Source organism: Tachypleus tridentatus, chromosome 13 (assembly GCF_004210375.1).
Source record: "Tachypleus tridentatus isolate NWPU-2018 chromosome 13, ASM421037v1, whole genome shotgun sequence".
In the NCBI taxonomy this organism is placed as follows: Eukaryota; Metazoa; Arthropoda; class Merostomata; order Xiphosura; family Limulidae; genus Tachypleus; species Tachypleus tridentatus.
Genome location: NC_134837.1, coordinates 177,350,677 through 177,373,663, shown reverse-complemented (window position 1 = coordinate 177,373,663; position 22,987 = coordinate 177,350,677). Strand labels below are relative to the sequence as shown.

Sequence of the window (22,987 nt, the reverse complement as noted above, 5' to 3'; positions counted from 1 at the left end):
GCATGATATAAAGAAGAGTTGTAGTGTTGTTACCACCCTGTCATATGGAGACACCAGATGACGGGGAGAAATGGTAGCATAATGAATCCTTGTTTGCAGGAACCTGCTGTGTCTGATCCATCGTATGATTGAATTTGTCGTCCGTGAGGGACCCATGTTTGAAGCAATGATTATGAACAGAGAAATCCACAACCCCATGTTCAGGTATGTTTTACAAACTGGCTGAGATTGCTCAGTGTGAAAAGACATTTACATTTGCATGGAGAGTTATATTTATTTATGCGGGTTTAAATGATAATTTAGTGACAAGCATAGATCCTTTCACTTATGTGAATGACAAAAGACACTAGCCAAATATTCATGAAAAGGAGTCCATTTTTCCAGGCAATGCATTTTAGCACCCATACTTTTTATGGTGAGTCATGTCGTGTGTGTGTGTGTTTCTACAATGCTTTGGAAGAAAATGTTCTATTAAAAAATGGTCCTACAGTTTTACATCCCAATATGATATTCAAGGTTTTTTTAATCCTTCAAGTAAAAAGATGACTAGTGAGTAGAAGCCTTGGTAATTTTAATACTCATTCCAGAAAGAAATGTCTAGTGTTATGTCTCCTTTTCTAGTGGAATGTGATTCATTCTTCTTTCTTTCTGGTACACCACATGTTTAACAGTTTTTTTGTTTTTCGAGAAGAGAGAAAAATTATTTTTCATTGTGAAAGAATCTACCATTGTGGCTTTTGTGGTTTTGAACTTGTGCTTTGATGTAGCTAGTTTTGTTATACAAGAAGTAACTATCTGAATGAACAGGGTGTATTGTTTCTCTTGTTTGTTATGATACAACTCAAAAACACTTTTAGGTTCAGCACAACCAGGTGTTAAGACACTTGACTTGCAATTTGAGGACCATCGGTTTAAATCCCTCTCCCAAGAAACATTTTTTTCCCTTTCAGCCATGGGGAAATCAGAAATGCCAACCATTACGATTTGAGCGTAACCATTACGATTTTGGTGTATACATTATGACTATATGCTCATACAGACAAATATTATGACTTTCTTGTTGCAACTCCCAAATTATTATATATTATATAGGCCTATACAATAAAGTGATAAATTGTTTCCCCAGGTCTTGAAAGGGGTGAAAAGAAAATTTCTAGTGATACAAATAAATTTTGATAATAAATAAAGGACATAGTCCAAATGGCTATGTGCGATAATCAAATTTGTGCTTGAAATAATAAAAAAAATATTTGTATCTCTGACGTCTACCAATAGTTTGAGTGCAGTACTTCTCCATACTGGGTACGTGGAGAAATCCATAGTTACATCATCAGTTCTTGTCAGCCAATCAGCACTCGCGTAGATAGGTATTTCTCATTTCTAAGCAGCATAGAAACACCAATGCGATCGTTCACAATATGGAAAAAAAAGAGGCCACATTCACCAGATTGTGTTGTTTCTGGCAAATCTAAAAGGACTAAAACTGTGAATCAAAAATTTAGGAAAGAGTATAGTGCAAAATATCTGGTCATTATATCAAAAGTCAGTGACAGTCATGCATTTTGTACAGTTTGTAATATTGATTTTTCTGCAGTGTATGGTGGGATAAACGATTATTCCAAACATACAAAATCAGTATCTCACCAACAAAGGCTGAGGCAAAGACAAAAACTATGCAAATAACGACATTTATGAGTAAGAATTCAGAATATGAAAAAGAATTTCAAAAGAATGTTTTAAAAATTTATTTATTAAATACACAAAACAGTTATAAATGAGCAATCTATAGCAGTAATAAATACTAATAGTTATAATAATTTAATAATAAACAGCTTAGAGACATTGGTCAGGCCTAGTAACTGCAAATGATAAAGGGCTCTGTCTATAATCATTACACTCAGTCATTTGAAATAGTTGGCATCTCTGGGAAATTATAATATAACAGTCAATACCATTATTTGTTGGTAAAAGAATAGCCCAAGAGTTGGCAGTGGGTGGTGATTGACTAGCTGTATTCTTTCTTGTCCTTCATTGTTAAATTAGGGACAGCTTGCACGGATAGCCCTCATGTAACTTTGCACAGAATTCAAAAAACAGACAAACAACACTCTTAGAATAAAGATTGAACAATTACTTTATTTCTCAGTACTGTTTCTTACAAAATTGTATTGATCTTTTCCAATATCTCTTCTATTTTTTTATCCCACATGTAACAGATAAAATTCACCAAATAAATATTAAGAAAGAAATCTAGCTAAACCACTTATTTTAACATTAAAATTCTTTCACTTTTAGTTTTTGAAAGAAATTATGTTCATAACAAAGAATTTCCTTGTTATGTTCACTGCCAAATACACTGCATTATATGAAACAGTGCACCTTTTGATTTTCTTCTCAACAGCCTCATTGGCACTCTTGTTTATCTTCATTATTTGTTTATTTCTCATACAACAGAAGTTCAGCTAGGAAGGGATGGTCCATCTTGAGCATTGCCAGAGATTTTCAAGTAGCTGTGTTGCTTTATAATTTTAGAGAATTGAAAAACGTTTTGCTTATGTGGATGTTCTTTAGTAACAGCAGTTTTAATGGCTTTGCCCACGTACCTTTATTGAGCATTTTGTTATATTGTTATAATTTAGCCAGTAAGGTATATTGATCTTTCTGGCTTTAACACCCAGTGTACAAGTCAGAGAGACACTTTTGGTGGGCTGATGCCCAAACACATTTTTTCAGTACTAGCTGAAATTGCACTAGATTCCAGACTATGAGGAAGAAAAACCCATAAATCAATTCAGAATTCTACAAAATATATGGTTGTAGTCATATATCTTGCAAAATACAAGATCTGGTTTCTTGGCTCTGTTAAGCCATTTCATCAGTAGTTGTAGTCAAAACACAATAGCAGTATCTCTGGCATGGCATGCAGTGGAATATACAACAGTTAGTGGTTTTATTTCAGTTTCAAACCAGTTATGATCTAATATTCGTGAGTGTTTTTTATTTGACTAATCATGGTTCTCCAACACGAATGCTTCTGACATTTTGTGAAAGAGGAACAGTCTGTTCATCCCTATAAACTGAATTTTCATGGCCAAACACTATTTGAGAGGTGATATCTTTTGACAGTAAAATGTGCTTTTTTATACATAGATTAACAGATCAAGCCCTTTATCAGAGTACTTTGTTTTTAAATTCTAATGTGTAATCTGGAAACTCTGTAGCCCACTCAGTTACCCAAACTCAGTTAATTAATACTGTTGTCTGTTGTCAGAATAATGAAGCATTCTTGAGTTATAGCTCTTTTTTTTTTGGAACTTTTACATCCAAGCATATTCTTTTTTATTTACATTATTGTGTTTTAGCAATGGAAAAATTAGGGAAATCTATGAAGCAGAGCCTTTTTCCATAAAGTAATTTTTTAAGAATTAATCTTGTATTTTCTATGGCATATGTACTAAGAGAAAATGAATTATTCTTTTTGGTTCCTGTTCTACACTAATTGTTATATTTTTTCTGGTTTTACAGAGTCAGGTTCCTTACACTGTCTGTAACTTGTTGGCAATAAAATTTGAACAATAAATAGCACACAATCCACTTGTTTTAAAATAATATATATTTGCAACAAGTCAAACATATACATAAAAACTTTATATAATAGGATATTACAGGTGTATCTAATACTCTAGGTAATTATAATTATCTCTCTGTTTTGTCAAAACTCCACACAGATTGATTCAATTACTCTAGAATCCAATTGACAAAATAGTTTTTTTTAGTATTCTGTTTCTTACTATACATTCTGCAATATATTTGATTATGTTACTCTGTGGGTTCCCATGATTATATCCAGAACTTCAAATAATTGCCTCCTTTTCATCAAAGTCCACACAGACAGGTTCAATTACTTTAGAATACAGTTTGACAAAACAAATTATACTTCTTATCTATTTAAACTGTGAAATTCACTTTAAACTATTGCTTGTTATGGATAAACTAAGAGTCATGCATTCTAACCTCAATCTCTAACTTAACTTTTGCTACGTAACTTGCACACATTGTCCAGCTGAGGCCTAGGGCTTTCTACAAACTGACATGTTATAATGTAACAATATTCACTTGGGGCAAGGTGAAGATACAGAAAGTTAAGTAATGTGAACCACACACAAAAAATGTGACGTTTACCGAGTATGTAAGAAAATTTATCACAACTACTGCCTTTTAAAATAATTACTTTTAACTTTTTGTGAAAACTAAATAATCATTAAATGTTAGATCACTAAATAATAACTTACAATAAACAGCCTTGTATATCCAACATCATTTCTTTGATGTGAAAATTGACTTGATCACCATTCAATTTGCCAGTGCTGTTAATAAGTTGTTTGTATGTTTACATTTTCAATTAAAAATGGTGGCATATTAATAACTTTGATAATCTTCATGATATCAACATTATTTGCTGTTTTATTACTAAGCAATGACACTTTTTTTTCTTCTGAAGCTATATATAATTTTACAGTTGTAAATTTGTATTTAGAACCAGTAGTGATTTCAAACATTTGCTATAACTACTAGGGTTTTTTAGATCCATGTGCTTAAATCTTGGATTTCTTGTTCTGAGTAGTAGATTATTTGACATTTAACTGTACATATATTCATGTAAGATGTTTACACTTGGCTATCTGTCAACCATGATTTTCACATTGATTAAGCTCAGCCTTATGTAAAGTTGTTCTCCATCATCCATTTCATCCTCTGTGCCAACCCCATTGGGTTCATGTGTAACAGTAACTTCTAGAACATTCATTTTTTTTGTGTAATTGCTGTTTTATTGGGGATTCTTCTATTTTCTTTATTTTAACAAGTTTCTAATACAGGAATGCTTGAACAAAATGAATATGCATACTACAGTTATGTTCCCCCAAAGGGGAAGTTGGTCTCCATGGTTGCAACATATGTTTGTGACTTAATCTTTTGATGTTTGCTTCACTGTGAATTAATTATTTTATGTTGGTCTTGTGTCTCCTTTCTCTTGCTCTATTTAGCTGCTTATTCTAAAACCTTCATATGTTTTCAGCAGCATCTGCTTATGCTTGGGACATTTTCCAAGGTTACTTAATTTTCCAGTGTTCAGTTTTATTGTCAGGGCATGACATTTATATTTGGGTAATGATGTTTCATGTTAGTGTCCTTATTTCACTATCCATATTACTAAATTTAGAAGTAGTTGTTAGGTTTCTAAATCTAGTTTGCTAGGCATTGATAGTCCATCCTCTCCTTGACAGCAATGTTTAAACACACACACTTTGTATTCAGTTCATTCTTGGTGCAGAATAATCAGTCAGAAACTTTACTACTTTACTAGCATTAGATAATGATTCAAATATAAACTGCACTGCCAACATAATTCTATAAAATACTGTTTTCTATTTTTGTGTTCCAAACTAAAACCTAGCAACTACTTGTGAATTTAGTGTTCCAGATAATGAAATTAGTTGGCTAATAGTATAAAACACATAATCACCAAGAAGTAAAAGTGATCTTTTGAGAGCTAACTGAACACTGGAAGGTGTATTGGATCTTGCAAAAGAGCTGGATACGTCAGATTGTGAAATTGCTGTTAACACTTTTTTCCATCTTGTTTCAAAGTCATTTTTGAAAGTTGTATTAATAAATTAGAAAACTCATGGAAAGTGTTCATTGTATTTTACATTAAATAGAAGCTGTTATCAGAGACAATATATTTGAGGCTGCACCACTCAATTAAGAATGTAGCATCTTTGTCACAGATGAGAAGACATGCACTTGATGCTCAGGTTTGGTTCTGACAGAAATACTTCATTGATGTTGCGAGTTGTACTTAGTTATGCCTTGAGAGCAACAGTCTTTTTTTCTTGCAGGACAAAACATAATAAATGAGAACAGTGTGATGTAGAGATTTATTTATGTCAATACACAAGTAAAATAATATCAAAAGGCTTAATTTATTTCATATGTATTTCTCATGCATGTGTTTATGAATATGCTGGCATGTAACCTGTCAAAAATGATGAGACAAGTACTCCCACCCCCCATAGTGTATATCCTAACCTCACATTTCACAGCTAACTAAAATAAATAAATTTGGGGAAATTAAGCTTCACCAACAAAGAGGCAGAAAAGTGCAGTCAAGGCAGTCAAACATTGGTAAGTTCCTTTGTGAGACAATCAGAATTAAGATAATTCATGAAATGAATTTGTGGTATATTAATAGAATAATTATTGATTAAAATTAGTTAAATTAGCAACTTCTAATGTATAGCAGAGACAGTATTGTTTGTTAATACTACATTCCAACAATAGCTTTTATGTCATGTTGCTTAGCAACAAAAGTATAACCTTTTATTGCTAGTCTTTGTACTGAAAGTATAAAATGAAATGTACAGATAACAAAATTGGAAAAATATTTGTTTATTAAAAAGGTTTGTTTGTTATTCAAAACATTGATAATATTACAAAAAATAGCTTAATTCAGAAATAATTTAAGTTCAAAATTGAATCAATATTTTTAACTTTCATTATAACATTTATGCACCATGTTCTAGGCTAGGTGATCCAACACTATGTCTCTATTATCAATGCTTACAAGGTTTCACAACATCCCTCCAGCCTCCTTTCACCCCTCTCACTAAAATTGTAATGGGCAGACAGTTATCAAACTATTCCCGATAAATGTATTTTGGCTTTTATAACTTCTATTTCAAGAAATCGGGCATGGTGTGATGTGACACACACTGGCTTTTTTATATAGAGGTTAGATATGTGTATATGAGATGTATAGTGAAAAATGTGTTTGGAAGTTTTGACTGTATCAGTGGTATATACATAGTATCAAATTGTCATTCCTGTTATTCTCTGACTGTAGGTTCCTGTTTGTGAACCAGAGTCCAGCACATGTTTACTACCGCTGGAGACTCTACTCAATTCTTCAGGTATGCAAAGAATTCTCAGTACCTTATACCATAACTTCCATTTGTTTGGAAAGGTGACTGATTGTTAAATCACTTTTAACATCCTATTTATGTATTCCTCCATTTGAAAAATTAACCTAGTTTAAGTAACTTGACAAAATATGTAGTAATGAAGATGGTTAGTTTACAAATATCAAATTTTCAGTAAATAAACAAGGATGTTAGATAAGTAGTATAATTTTATTATTTCAAAACCTATGATTTTTCTGAATATTTGTATCTCATTAAACATATTGGTATGTTTAATTATCTTGCAAGCTCTAGAGCTTGAATAAAGAGAGTTTATATTATAAACTGTATCCAGCTGTTCTTCACCTAACAGTGATGTGTAGAAAGAACAGACAATTTCAGTTTAACTGATATCGATCAATCATTATTAATGTGACGTCCACAAAAAGAGGTCACCAGAAACATATATAATGAGGTTGCTACCTGGAAAAACAAATAATCAGTTAATTTTTCCATATTTTGAAAAACACAATAGATCTTAAATACTGGTTTTCTGATATGTCTTACTCCCCTCATAAAATAGCTTTTCTTGGCTAGCACTGCCCTCTATTGATGCAAAGTATCAACACATGCTACTAACATTCCACTTCCCTCTTCTGCATATCCACCTGCAAATGATCATGCAGCAGCTCTCCACAAGTAGGAGCATGACACTAGTCCTATTTAAGCATTTAACAACTTCTCAATTTGCAGTACTTGCTGTACAGACGTGCTGGTTTTTGCTTGTGGATTTGCCAGTGTTTTCCATTATACTGCGGACTTAGATTTTCTTTGCTGTTTATTAAAATTTATTCAGTTTGGTATTGTGAAATGTTACTTTTTTGTTTGTCAGTTTTTTTTCAGGGGCCTTTTACTAGTGTGTTGTGGATCTCACTCTGTGGCAAGTGGTGTGTTACAAGGCATCCTTTTTATTTCTCAGATCATCACTGTCCATCCTGTGACCATGCTTGATGCCAATTACTATTATAGCCCTTCTTACCATGGACCTGATGTATCATTTCAGATGCTGCCAGGTGTTGGTTATGTGTCTCCATTTTATTGTTCACTATAATTAAACAATTACATAAGATGTAGGGGTTATTTATGCTCACTATAGAGATGAGGTGTTCCACAGGACCTGATATACAATTTCAGGTGCTGCCAGGTTTTGGGTGAAGCACTCCACCATGTCACTAATGTATATTATTGCAGTTTGTTCCTCAGACTGAATGCTCCTCCTCACTACCATCCTGTGAATGTACCTTCCCAATGGGTGTGGTGTTGGTTGGAGATGGTCCAGCTAAGCTGGTCGTCACATGCTGGCCAGTATACGTCCTCCTTCCATGGACCAGATGAAATATACTTACTGGCACCAGCTTTTGGACTGAAGATGCACCCCAGGTTTGCAGTCTCTCTTACTTCCATCTGCAGGATGTCAGTTTTTGGTGGAACTGGTGTTGATTGTAGCTGTAAATAGCATGTTTTCCAACTTGTGTTCAGTCTGATATCCTTTTCTTATGATGGACTGGAAAAGCCATACCCATTGCTATAATCTTTTGGAGATGTCATCTTTTCAGGGCTTTTCACCTTTCTGTTGCTTGCTAGATGTTGGTTCCCAATGAATCTAGTGTTGATTGTGTTGGAAATGTGCAGAGTGTAGATGTATTTTTGTATGTAATCTCATTTTACCTACCCATTCCTGTTTCAAGGTGAAGAGCGTGGTAATCCTCTACCTACTGAGGATCTGATATACTCTTTCAGGTGCTGCCTGGTGTTGGATGAGGTTGAGCTACTACTAAAGTTTGTCCCATCCTAGCCACTCAGCACTGTCTTGAGTCCTGTTCAGAGGCTATGCATATTCTGGAATTCTGTCATGTTTTTCTGCCTTTGATATTCAGGACATTGTCATAAATGAACAAAGAATATACCTGGATTACATTTGGTGCAATCTACTGCTGAGGTGTGATGTTTTTTTTCCTAGAGGAGGATAATTTTTTTTTATTGGCCCTCCATTAGTTCACTGTGGGATTTTAGTTAGTTTGTGAGATATCATATCAGAAGTTAGAATTTTTCCTACACTAAAAATATATTTCAGATAGACTTAGCTATTCTCACATTATCCAATCATTTCTGATGGTATATGGTGTAGATCTTCTGACCTGTGTTGCAGTTATTAATGAATGCAGGTATGAATAGGGTGCTGGATATGATAAGGGGTGGTGTTAAACATCTATTGGTGGAGAGCTGCTGCATGATCATTTGAATGTAGATATGCACAAGTGGGAGGTGGAAGTCTAGGGGTATGCATTGAAAATTTGTACCATAAGAGGGCAGTATCTATTGGAAATACATTTTCAATGCAGAAAAATGCTAACTTGTATACTTTGGAATCCATAACAATGAAATTAAGTAAAACAGAGAGGGAAAAAAACATTCATGTAATGTGATTTTTATCATAAATATTAGGACTAATGGTGTTGTGTAATAAGAATGTTTTGGATAAGTAAAAATATGTAGTTGCAGTGTTACATGTGCTTCATCATTTATTTGTTTTAGAATAATGAAAACCCAGGACAGTCTTTTCTTTTTCTCATATATAACAACTACAAAAGTTTGTTATGGTGCTTCTCTGTGAATTGTGAAATTAGAACTATTGGTTACTATGCATAAAATATGCAATTAAATTAAAACTGTGAAATATTTTAACTTTTCTTAAGTTTTGAAATTTAATATGAATTATCTTAATGTCATGGTGGTTTCAATGTGTATGTAATAATAAATAGTCAGAAAGTAAAAGGATAGTGCAAGAAGTGAACAAAAAGAAACATAATTTTCCTTCCTTTGTAGTAGATGAATTAACCATAGTTGATGGAGAGTGAACATTTTTGTTAACAAGTCATCTCTCTATCACTTTTTCTATCATGTGTTAAATGTTCTGTGATAAATATCTTTCAATGCGTAGCAATGTGACAAAGTGATGGTGGTTTTGAACATTATGCAAGTGAAAACCTTTGCTGTGTGGTTTTCTCCTGCTTCACTTTTAGCACTGACTGTGAGTTAATCCTCTCAAAGATGGTCTTTGTAAACAGCACTTCCTGACCACTGATGTTAGTAAGGCAGTTAAAGCAACATGTCTATAACACTTAGAGATGGCTTGTATCTTAGAATGGCTGGTATTGGTATTAACACTTTTATTGATGAGCATAGAACAATGCTTTGACCTTCCTAGGTCATCTTCAGATAACCAGTTAATAAAAGTGTTAATATCCATACCAGCTGTTCTGAGATGTATTTTTATTCCAAGCGAGTTTCTCGTCTATAACACTTTATTTGCATTTTATCAAACTGATGCAAAATTTGCAGAATGAAGAAGAAAAGACATCACTCTGAGAACCAGTGACTTATTCTCCACATTTTCAACACAGCTGTTGTGTTAGGGGCTGATACACCAATTTCCTAATTTTAAAAAATTTTGGGAGAAACAAAGGGTAGTCAGACAATAAGGATTAAATATAGCAAATTACTCCTACTTCCTGCTGTATGCATAATTTTCAGAATTACCCAGTTTTTATGGTTTAAAACATTTATTAGGAGACCAACTTCCATCAAGTAGCCACTCTCATAAATAAGTTACTGTAGCAGTGCTTGTGTATATTTTTTTAAACTGGTACATTAGAAAAGGTTAAAGAGAAATGGTATTTCCTTTTGATGTGTCACAGAATGAATTTTTATTTTTGTGTGTTGCGATCATTATTTTCAGGGTGAGCATCCTAATGAATGGAGCACAGAAGAGTTTCGAATGTTCAAAGGAGGTTCTATATGGAGACCTCCACCATTAAATCCATATTTACAAGGGATGCCAGAAGAACTAGTAGATAGATCCCCTGTCAAAGAAGAACCAAAGAAAAACGGACTATCAGAGAGGTGACTTTATTTTTTGTTCAAAAGAATTTTTTTTATTTTTGTTTAAAAACAGAGTTGCAGTTCAAAAGTTTATTAATATGCATTTTTGACATGTGTTACTCACAAGAAGCTGTCATTCTTCCAAAGTTCTTCATGGATTCCTCATCACAGCTTGATTTAGAAAAAAAACCAAAAAACATGCAATTCACTTTTAGTCAAGAACTAGACAGACGTGGAACAGTGAAATAAGCAAAACTAAGAATGTAAAATAAAGTTTGTAGTTTCTACTTATAAAATCAGTGGAAGGAGTAATTTTTACAAGTTTGATATAATAAAACAGTGTTACTCGGACATATTAGAAAGTTGTATAATATTATCTGCAATTTAAAAAAATGTTCAAAGAAGACAATGAAAATTTTAAATCATATAAAGATTTTTATTAGATTTTTTCTCAGCATTAGAATTTTAATGGCTTAAAAAAATCAAAAACAATCATACAAACTTAGGTTTTAAAATCAATCAGAGTTAAGAATTACATCGGAAGACCTCAGAAAATGCAAGTAACTGGTTTGAAAGTTTACATTCAATGTAAACTAAAAGTTTTGCTTTGAAAGATAAGGAATAAGACCTTGTTCATATTAAGATTTAAAAATATGTAGTATGTCAGAAGTAGCCACTCAAGAAGTACAAGTTTTACCAGTTTTTTGTTACCTGCTTTTCTTACACACATCATCCTAATCTGGCTGCTAGTAAGATGGACTGTAGACTTTATGTATATCAGAAAACGAAAAGTGATGTTAGGAAGATACACCATGCACTTATACAAGTTATATAAAATTAGAAAACTGATTATCTGGGATCATTTAATATTAATGTTTTGTGGCTTGTTAGTCTACATAAGTCTGGAAAATTATGCTTTTGTTATAAAAACTGTCAGCCTTTGAATAATTTTTATATATTACTGAAGTTGCATAATCCTTATTTAGTTAAAACTATTGATTGTACAAAAGGTTCAAAGGCCATGTCATCACATTTGTGAACTTGCATTCAAAATTTTATTGGACTACTATTTTATGAATTTGTCGATAAATTTGGAATCAAATTGTAGATTATAATTCAAACTTTAATATTATATATGAGTTAATTTCTTTATTTAAAAGAACACATTTAAATATAGATTTTAGTAAGTCATGAGGTATGTTGAATGTAGTGCTGTTTTAAAATTAGATGTTTGTAATGTCAAAATAATAAGTCTATAATTTTATACAAATTAGGAACTCAAATTACTAATATTGACGAGCTAGAATATAAAATAGGAACCATGTATATTTTTATTTTGCCGAAATATGGTTTATGTACTGAATCAGATGCAGTGGCTCCATTTGGCTATTTCAGTGTTTCGAAACAGCCCCTTGTATACTCTTACTACAGTATATGACATATGAATAACCAATCAACAGCTTAGAATGTCCCCAGAGTGGTTTTCTCAGTCATTTTAATCTTTGAAAAAGCTACTTTGTTTTTTTGATCCAAGTTTTCAAGGAGGTAGATTGTGTCTAGTCTTCTCAAAGTTTCATATTTTTAGAAATCTAAGTAAATCTTAATTAATAAGTGTAATAAATTATAATGGAATTCTGTGGTATCTTTGTAGTTATTTATGATTTTTTTGGTTATTCAACTATATATATAAAACCTAAAAAAAATGAAATCCTTCACACGTGAAATTTTAAAAAGCTTAGCAACCTATGTACATAGATCATAGAGAGAAGTGATAACTGTTTGCTTTACTTCTTGATTTATTGTTCTATATTTTGCAAAAAATAAGTAATAATTTATTTCTAAGTAATAATAATTGTGTGTGTGTGTAATAATTGAAATGCGACTGTATATTACGAAATACTAGTCCACTAAAACACGGCAAAGACAGGGAAGACTAAAGGGCAGTTTTATATTGCTGGATACATGACCTGAATACACCTCATAAATGCAAGTTGTATAATGTTAAGCAGGCATGACTGGAAGGTCAGTATTAAAAAAAAAAAAAGTAATTCATCTATAGCATTATGAGACTTAAGCTACTTAGACCAAACATATGCATTTTCATGTTATAATGTGTAGTTATTCCATAACGAAAAAAGCATAATTTATATTTATTTCCTAATTTTTTTTATGATGGTTACAAGGTTGGTCAAGTGACAGACCCCACAAAGAGTACAGAAAATAACATAAAATATAAAGTCTTACTGAAAACAAACATTTGAAATGTATTTAGGAGGTTTTAGAGATTACACAAGTAGTATTTGAGATTTTTCAGGTAGGTGATGAATACTTTTTTTAATCATAACATGAAATCACTTTGCATTCAGACTAATAACAAAAGAAACTCTATGCTCACAAACAAATATTTGGGGAAAATATTTCATTAAAAAATCTGATTTTTTCTATGCAAAATACTTAACTAAATGTCCAGCAGATTTTATGAAGATATACACGCTATATCAAAAGTTATACTGCAAATACTTAACGTGTGCAATTGTGTAGACAAACTCGTTATATTATAAGGAGCCTGTTGCAAAAGGGTTAATACAAAACAAACAAAAAGAAACAAATAAAGAGAAATTTGCTTCTATGAGATTATGGTTAGATCTACTGTCTTTTCTCTCTTTAATAAAAAATTTCTATCAATTAAACATTCTGATCTTAAAGTGTACCTAATTCTAAAACTCAGTAGAACGGACCTAGGAAAGTGTGCTTCAATTCATAGGTAAATATTTTTTGTCTGGTCAGCAGTATCATACCATGAGTTTTTATCTTTTCATGGCATTTTGCTGTAATACACAGACATTGTCAGTTTGTTAAGCAAAGATTATAACAGTCGCTACTGCTTCAAATACTGATGCTGTATGTTACTGCAATATTCCTTTAAGTAGACTAGACATTATCTACTATAGAGAACAAGACAACTTGGACAACTGTCTGGCCTATATGATTTTGCTAAAACTGCATGAAAAATAGGTAATGGAATTGTTTTTAACTTTCTACATAATCAAATATGTAGAAAAGTCTATATGCATGAATACTACAATTTGAGTGATGTATTGATTTTTTAGTGGTCAACCACATTAAAAATGCCACAAAAAACTTTGAACTCAGAATTTCATTTACATCATTTCAGTGTACTAACAGTGCTGTGCTGTGTAGAATTTAAATACCACATGCAAAAAATGATATGAATAGCTTTGTTAAGTATGCTGTATCTTGAACAAAATGCATGATTATATAAAGACATCAGGTACTAAACAGTATACAAGATGTTGCAAAAGTCATACATAACCAAAATATTTCTAAGGCCTATACTTACTACAATTTTTCTGAATCTGGTTTCTGTTTTATCAGCTTTTTTTTTCAGTAAAAATATTAAATTCAGAGCCCATTAATTTAGCACAAACATGTGAAACTGCTTCTGTAGTGTTGTAATGGTTCATAATTTTTATATTACCCTTTAGATGCACTTGTGAAAAGATTTGTATTTCTAGGAGTAATATTGTGGTAAAATGAGCACTTGACACAGCTGGTAATTTTTGTATGTGAAAAAGAGAAACTTATAAACCCGAGCATGTTTTGAAGGATAGATTCTTCTAGGTTCACTTTCTTCAAGCACTTGATTTAAAAGGTTTTTTTTTTTTTCATTTTTATTTGTGATTATACGTACTTTTTAAAGTTACGATGAAGAGATCCTGTATTTCATATGTCTGTTTTTTTGTTTCTTTTCTGAAAGTCAAAGAGACAGGTTGGAAGACATGCTTAGAAACTTGACACCAGAACGTCAGATGATAAGCCAGGCCATGATTTACTGTATAGAACATGCAGAATCTGCTGAAGAAATTGTTGACTGTATTGCAGAATCATTATCAATAGTCCAGACTCCACTTCATAAAAAGGTACAGTTTCATTTGTTCTTAAGAAGGAAATTGTTAGTTTGAATGAAGTGAAAACATCACATTTTTAAAAGGTGTGTTGTAAATTATTAAAATGATATTATGATTGATGTACAACTACATGTTTTTGTGGTATTCTATCCTGCCATCTTTAGGAGAAGCACTTTCTAATGTTGTACTGTTTTGTTTGTTTAACTTATTCACAGGTACCTTTGTTTACCATATTTACAAGTTTAAACTGAATATGAGAAGTAAATTGTTATGTGGTAATTATTTTTAAAAAATCTCTGAGATATGAAAAAAATTGTTGAGAATTAGAATATAAAAAAGGTAATAGATTTAATGAACATTAATAAATAACCTTTGAATAAAGGTAATAGGCTTTAAAAATATTTATGTAGTAAAATTAATATTTACAATATTTACAAGTTTAAACTGAATATGAGAAGTAAATTGTCATGTGGTAATTATTTTTAAAAAATTTCTGAGATATGAAAAAAAATTGTTGAGAATTAGAGTATAAAAAAGGTAATAGATTTAATGAACATTAATAAATAACCTTTGAATAAAGGTAATAGGCTTTAAAAATGTTTATGTAGTAAAATTAATGTTTTGAAGTAGTCAAGATTTGAAGTTTATAACTTATAGGATATTTCAAATATACAAAAGTACAAATACTTTGACCAAAAGCATAAAACAATAAGTTTTATCTTAATTTTTAAAATTATATTCAACAATTACAGGAAAAAGTTAGTTTGAAAAATACACAAGAAAAATAGTTCCTTAATGAGTATTGTAAGCATTGTAACATTATGCATTACTCAATGTCTTTTGTAATGTTATTTTCTAATACTGTTATTTACAGTATCCATGGTAATCCTGAAGCAATAGAGTAAATTATTCTTCACAAAAAGCTGCTACATATTTCATACATTTTTTGTTACACTGTTGTTTATTGTTGTCTTTTCTGTTTCAGCTATTACATAAGCACCAAAATCTTAATTGCTACATTTATATAGTGTGTGAAAACATTACCAGAATAGTGACTCTTCTTAGAATGCTGTTTTCACAGGCTGTGATGGTATTATGGTATCGATGGACCTTTTTAGAACATTGTTTTTGGTCCATGTTAGCACAATGTGGCTTTGATCCAGTGTTATTTTGTGGATAAAATTACCATTATCAGTGGCTTATTTTGAAATAGTTGATGTTGAAGTTTAAGGAACTGTGGTGCTCTAATCCAAACTTTTAAGGTTTTTATAAAATTCCTTGTTGTATATATATATATATATTGGTTAGGCTTACAAGTTCATTTGATTTATTGTATATTAATAGATGGGAAACAACTGTCCTATGTATTTTAGTTGCCATTCTCATTAACTTTTTATTAAATTTATTCTTAAGAGTCGAGTTAAATGTGTTAAATTAATGCACTGGATTTGTTTTGCAAAGTAACAATAACATAATTCACATTACTTAAAAGTAGCATTCATTTTACATTTAATTTATATCTCCAAGTGATTTTTCTTCTGATTGTTGGGTTTGAAACTTGTGACAACTAATATGTTTCTTAGAAAAATATTATAAACACTGCCATTGTTAATGAAAATGTAATTTGAAAAATCTTTTATTTCTTATAATGTTGCTTCAGAAAATTAGTATATTGTATGAGTAATTTATAAAGAAAAATACGTTATGCAGGGGCAAGAATTACATTTTTAAATGTTGTGGTCAAAATTTTATCATATCGTTACCAACATATAATAACTTTGCACACTTTTAGTCAACATTTTAAAGTACTTTACTGATTTAAATGTAATGAATCATCACCATGTTTAGGTCTTTTCAGTATATGGTAAATAGGAACACAATCACTATATTATAGAGCATTTTATTTGTGTACATTTTGTATATGAATCGGAATTTTAGTCTGATTATATTGCACTATACAACACCATGAAAGTATGAAATTATTTCTTAAAAACCTGAATATAAACTAGAACTGGCAGAATATGGACCAATTTTGGGAAACTGAAGGAACCCAGTGAATAAAGAGTCTATTTCTGACATCTTGGAAAGAGTTAATGTGAGCCAAATAACACTTCGGGGCTCTTAAAGGACATAACAGATGATTAAGGTCATTGAGGTGAGAAACAGCTGATAAATGAAACGGTGAGAAGGATTTATCCTTTTCCCTGGCTGCCAGTCATAGAAAGAAAGGACATATCAGAGTATAGCAGGACATGTGTGAAATGATAAAAGTCCTGTGCACATGTATTGCAAACAACTCCAACCCACACCTTCCACATGCCAGCAACAACAAAAACAATACACTTTAAGGGAAAAGTGATACATAGTACATGAGGCTAAAGGCTTGAATGGATATCAATACAAAGCATGTAATACCACCATAATATCCCACTTGGGTAATGGAAAAGACCATTTGGAAGAAAGGATCCTAAACAATTTGAAATTAAAGTGCAGAAATAACAGACTTCATTTGGATTCCACCTTCAGCAGCTTGCTAGATTTTTACTCAGTTATAGTTAATTGATTCATGAATGAAGGAGAAATTCCCTGCTGGTACATAGGTAAGTCTATAGATTTACAGTGTTAAAATCACAGGTTCAGTTCCCCTTGGTGAACTTGGCAGATAGCCCAGTATAGCTCTGCTATAAGAAAAACACACACACATGAAGGAGAATACATACTATTTCATTATCAGTGTTTATAATAATGTATTTATAACATTAGTTTAGCTAGATTACAGAAAGTCACCATGTAAATTACCAACTGTAATGAGTATTTTTTATTCTCTCTTCAAGTGGGATTGAAGTACACATCACAATGTTTTACAGAGTTATATTTAAAATTTAATGAAACAACTTGCTTTTTAGTGTATATCAATGTTAAGACATTGTTTATAATTCAAAGTTTAATATTATGAATTTTAATTCCAAAACTGACACTGTGTCATCCACTGACACTATAACTATTTCTTGATTGTCAGGCTTGCACTTGTTGCCCATCTATTTATTGAGAATATTTGCTCCAGTGTTTTATGTTCTATTCAGATGCCTTAGGTAAATTCTAATTTGCAGATTCCTCTTGCAGCTTCAATGCACCCTTCATATAGGTACTGTATATAAACACATCATCCTGATAATGTAATGACTTTTCTCGATAAAGTATTTGGCATGGGTTTCTTTCAACAGGGATGTGTGGTGCTTATTTACTATTTACATTATGAATTTGGACAAGGCCAGCATATCAGTTGTAACTTTTTTAATTTTTAATTATGCATTATTTAATAATTGAACTATCGACAGGTATGAATTCTTAAGTTAATGTTTTTACCAAATAGGTCAGCTAAACTTCTCTTCCATCTTTGCTATTGGTTGTTTGTCAACAACCAGGGGGAAGCCACTTTTAGTTTAGGCTTGTTATGATATGATTCATAAGTGAGGTGAAGGTATATATGTGGACCAAGGGTGTCTCACTGGGATGTTATGAGACAGTTTTTACAAATGACCCAGGAGTGAGTAACAAGAATTTCGACTTGCACTTTCCAGCTCCTTTTTTTTTCACTGTCAACCTCAACAAAATATTATTTTGAGTAGCCACCTCCAGCCCCTTTTCTTCAGCTGGTTAATGAGTTTTGTGAGGTTTGGGGAACTCCTATTGTATTTGTTAGCAGAAAGAATGGCAAGTGACTACTTGGTTTTTCTCCTTGTGATATTGTTCTTCATGCTGGGAGACTTGCTGCTCAGTTATGCAATGGGATAGTTATGCCTTTCTCCTAGTGATTATCAGATCAGCATACTTTGGCTAATCACTGCCAGAAGGAGGCCTGTTTAGATTCTCAGTAAATGGACCCCATTTGCATTTGTGGTGGTCTTGATTGGAACCTATGATTACTTTAAACATATAACAGTTTTCTCATATTTATCTTACTCTCATGACTCTTCTGAGGTATTTATGCTCCATCCAACTTTTGTCTGAAACAAGCTCATCAACAGTTCTCTCACCAATTTGAGGATATGATGGGAATTTTGCTGACTTCTACATAGCTTAGTCAGAATGTCTTCTTTCATTCCTCCTTTGATTTCTTGACTGGTCTGTTGCTGGGATTTATTGAGCAGAGATGCTTTGTTATCAACAGTTCCCTCACTAATTTGAGGATGTGATGGGAGTTTTGGTGACTTCTATATAGCTTAGTCAGAATGTCTTTGATTTCTTGACTGGTCTGTTGCTGCCATTTATTGAGCAGAGATGCTTTGTTAGAAAGAATTCATTTACCATCTTTTACCTTCAGTAAGCTCATTTTCTCCATTCCATGTTATTTGCTTGAGTTCCAGAGACATTGGAATCATGAATTGATACTGCCAATTTGCATTTGTCTTTATTGTTCTTGACTTCTCATCATTCTGGCTCTAATTTAGAAATATTGGCCCATTCATTTGGTTCCCAGGTTATTGGTTCCTATAATAGAATACAACTGTATTCTTGAGGAGTTTTGGCTTGTGCAGACCATTCACATGGGTGTTGATGACTATCCTGGGGATGGGGTAGCAGTGGTTAATGATATCACTTTCTGTATGTTTGGAGCTCTTTCATTATGAATCCTTGGGTACTCCTGACTCTGATTTCAGGGTTGGCCATTCAGTTTACATCACTTCAACCATTGTCTACTGAACCTGTTTCATTTTCACCTCCAACAGATTTGTGGTGAGTGGAGCTCTGTTCTCAGCCCATAAGAGAGTTGTAATTCAAAATGGAAGTAGAGAGGTTTGATACCATTCTTCTAGGATTTTATTCATGATACTCAAAAAGGCAGGAGATTAGCATTCAACCATTGATCTATCTTGACTCAGCCAGTTTTTAGAGCCTCCTCACTTCACAATGGTATCTTTTCTCAACCTACGAGGGCACTTTACACCAAAATTGTAGTTGACCAACTTCAGGATTACCAGTGCTTAACTCCATATTCCAATAGCAGATTCTTTTCAGAGGTTTCTCAGATTTGTGCACAAGGGTCAGGTGCTACAGTTTTGTGTTCTTTCTTTTGGTCTTGCATCAGCACCTTATGTCTTTTGCAGAGTTGTTCAAACCTTTTCTCATCACTTGCAGTTTATACACTCATCATTATATGGATGACAGGCTCCTTCAGACTTCCTGCCATGAATTAGCAGAATATCATTCTCAAATTCTCTTTTCAGAAGCCACAAAAGTTAGCTTCCTTATCAGATTGGAGAAATGTGTTTTGTTACCAATCCCTCTCAAGCTTCAAGTCATGGAAAGAGCTGACAGGCTTTTAATTCTGTCTATTTTTCCTACTGTTTGGATGGCTCTCCTTCTTTTGGGGATATAGACACCCTTCAAACCTTTCATTCCTTTGTATTAAGCCCATACGAGATCCCTTCAGTGGTCACAGTGCAACCAATGGATAATGCATTCCAATCATTTGGATCATCTTGTCTCATTACTCAGGAGTAACATCATCAATTGTGAATGGTGGTTGGATAAGAGCAACACTACTATTTAGGTATCCATTAAACCATCATATCCCAAGAGTCATCTATTCACGGATGTATCACTTCAGGGCTGGAGAGCTTATCTTTAGTGTCAGGAGTTCCAAGATACTTGGACAGAAGATGAATCTACCTTTCTTATCAATGTTCTTGAACTTCTTATACTACATTGTGCAATAGTTCAAGTTCTGTCACTTTTGAAGGGAGAAATTGTCATGATATTCTAACAATTTTACAGTTGTATCTCAGATTTCTCATCAAGTAGACACACATTCTTGAGACCTTTGTTTTTGTTCTTGAGATCTTCTCTACTGGACTCATTCCCATTTTATTGGTCTCTTAGCTTGACATATTCCAGGAATGATTAATTTAATTGCAGATCACTTATCTCAACCCATCCATATTCTTGTGACAGAATGGATGTTACATCATGAGGTTTATAACTGAATTTGCTCTCAGTTTAGATCTTCAGTCATCAATGCCTTTGCGACTCATTGGAATTCTCAGCTGGAGTTGTTTTGGTCTCCAATACTTTATCCTCCAAAATTGGCAGTAGGTACATTAAGTAAAGATTGGACAGGTTTACTTCTTATCAAGTTCTCTTAGTTGCACCTTATTACTAAAGGGTATCCTGCCTGTCTCTGCTGATCTTTAGGTTGAATAAACTGGGATCAGTTTGCTTTTAAAAATGTAGGGAATTTGGTTCACCTTTTCACAGTTTCCAAAGCACTGTTCCTCAGGACTTCCCAATGCATTTTTACCACCTCAGATTCTACTAGTGGAGCTGAGGTGTCATTACCCACCCCTATTTTATAGTCATGGGAGTGGCAGACAGAGGATTTTTCCTACAGAGTGTTTGAGTGTGTTCCTCCACTCTTGAAAAAGAGGGTGAAATTGAGAGTCTTCCTACTTGGGTCCATTGATGTTTTTCCAAGATCATTAGGTGTAGCACTAGCCTCTATGACAATTACATTTCTGACTTGACACAGAGCTAGCTGGTTGGGAAGTTAATGGCCCTTTTCTTTAATCAATATTGTTTTAGTCTGATGGTCATGGAAAGTGGTCTCCCCAGGATTCCTGATGCAGTTTGGTCCCATCCTAGGTCCTTGGTTGAGCACAAATTCCATATTCTCTCCATAATTCCAGGGGAAAGCAGAATACTCCTTGTCTGTTTGGTTTGGGAGTGAGGATGAATGTTCATAATTCTAGCCCAAAAATGTTCTTTTCCTTTGGTTGAGTACAACATGCACAATCCCATCATTTCAAGCCTGAACTGTTGCCTTTTGGACTTCTTCAGATGGAGGAGAAAGTTTGTCCACTTATGTGCTGCTTGTGATTCCAGTAATGCACAATGCTTCACTCTGTGACTACAGATTGGGATATGATCAAAAGTACATACATCTTCAACATTGTAATTCAATAGCTATAGCTGCCGATGTAGGAAATAGGGATCAAGACTCCTTAATGCCAACTTTGAGTTGTGGAACCTTGGCAAACCGATTGGGGTTGGTCTATACTGATTATTTCTGATATTCTATTCCATGTTTCATATAGGAACAAGGTTCCAGATGAAAGGTATACCTGTTCTGGATGTAGTGGGATTTCCCCACTTCTGTACCTAATTTCTCATAGTACACTCCTGTTCTATGCAGATGCTTTCTTTGTGAATCATGTCTGCACTGGCCTCATTACTTACTCACTGTGGGATTCTAACTATGGTGTCAGTGGATGGTTAGTATGTTTAGACAGTTAACATTTTTGTAAACTGAAAATGTATTTCCACTCTTGTGTACTACCTTTTCACTAAAAGCTAGTTTATGTCTAGAAAAAGTGAATACATAATCAGGACAAGGCACTTATATATAGTGCTTGGATAGAGGACACACTGAAGTTGGCAGAGGAGTTTGCAAATTAGAAATTGCTCAAGCTGGGTATAAAAGGCTGGAGCAAACATCCTCGATGCATGGATGGGCAAAGAGAAAAAATCTTGGAAATCAAGAAGTAACTGTAGTGATAGCTGTGGCAAGTATTATTGGATATACATTTTCAGTTCAGAAAAATATTAACTTTATTGATTTCAACAGGAAATATGTGAAAAAATTCTCAAACTTGTCTTTGACATGTGACACTTTTTATCTAAATTACACATTTTTTGCTACCTAACCACTCCTATAGGTCATTCCATGTCAAATCGTCCAGGGGTCTGCAGGTGACCCCAACAGAATGCCTTGAAAAAATTCACATGTGCTCATCTACCCATATACTGAAATATTGCCAAAGATTTGATCAATATCTCTAATAGTTTCTGATTTACAGTCCTTTAAAATTTAATTAATTTTGTTTTATTTTTGGCGAATTCATTTTCTGGCAACTTTGGCTGCTTAAAGCTGCAAGAGTAATGGTGGTAGAAGGCTGAAATTTACTACACTGACTGAATTAATCTCTCAGAATACAAAAATGGACTCAAACGAAGTTTATCTCTCTTAGGATTTTCATGGTGAGGCTGTAAAAGCACCTGAAAAGTATCTTCTAACCATACGTTGTTTCCTTGAAAAAAAAAACTTTAATTCAGGTGTGTTACTGTGTGCAAAGATATTCATACAGTTTTGAAAAAATT

At 32.9% G+C, this 22,987-nt stretch overlaps 1 protein-coding gene across 1 annotated transcript in view; it reads left to right on the top strand.

Annotated features, from left to right (window-relative positions):
• The window catches only part of LOC143238719 (U2 snRNP-associated SURP motif-containing protein), a 93,655-nt gene that overhangs the window by 52,441 nt on the left and 18,227 nt on the right, over positions 1-22,987 (top strand). The window contains exons 11-14 of the mRNA XM_076479194.1: positions 100-204; positions 6,905-6,971; positions 10,759-10,922; positions 14,680-14,842. Coding sequence (XP_076335309.1) covers positions 100-204; positions 6,905-6,971; positions 10,759-10,922; positions 14,680-14,842 — 499 coding nt within the window. The remainder of the gene's footprint in view (positions 1-99; positions 205-6,904; positions 6,972-10,758; positions 10,923-14,679; positions 14,843-22,987) is intronic.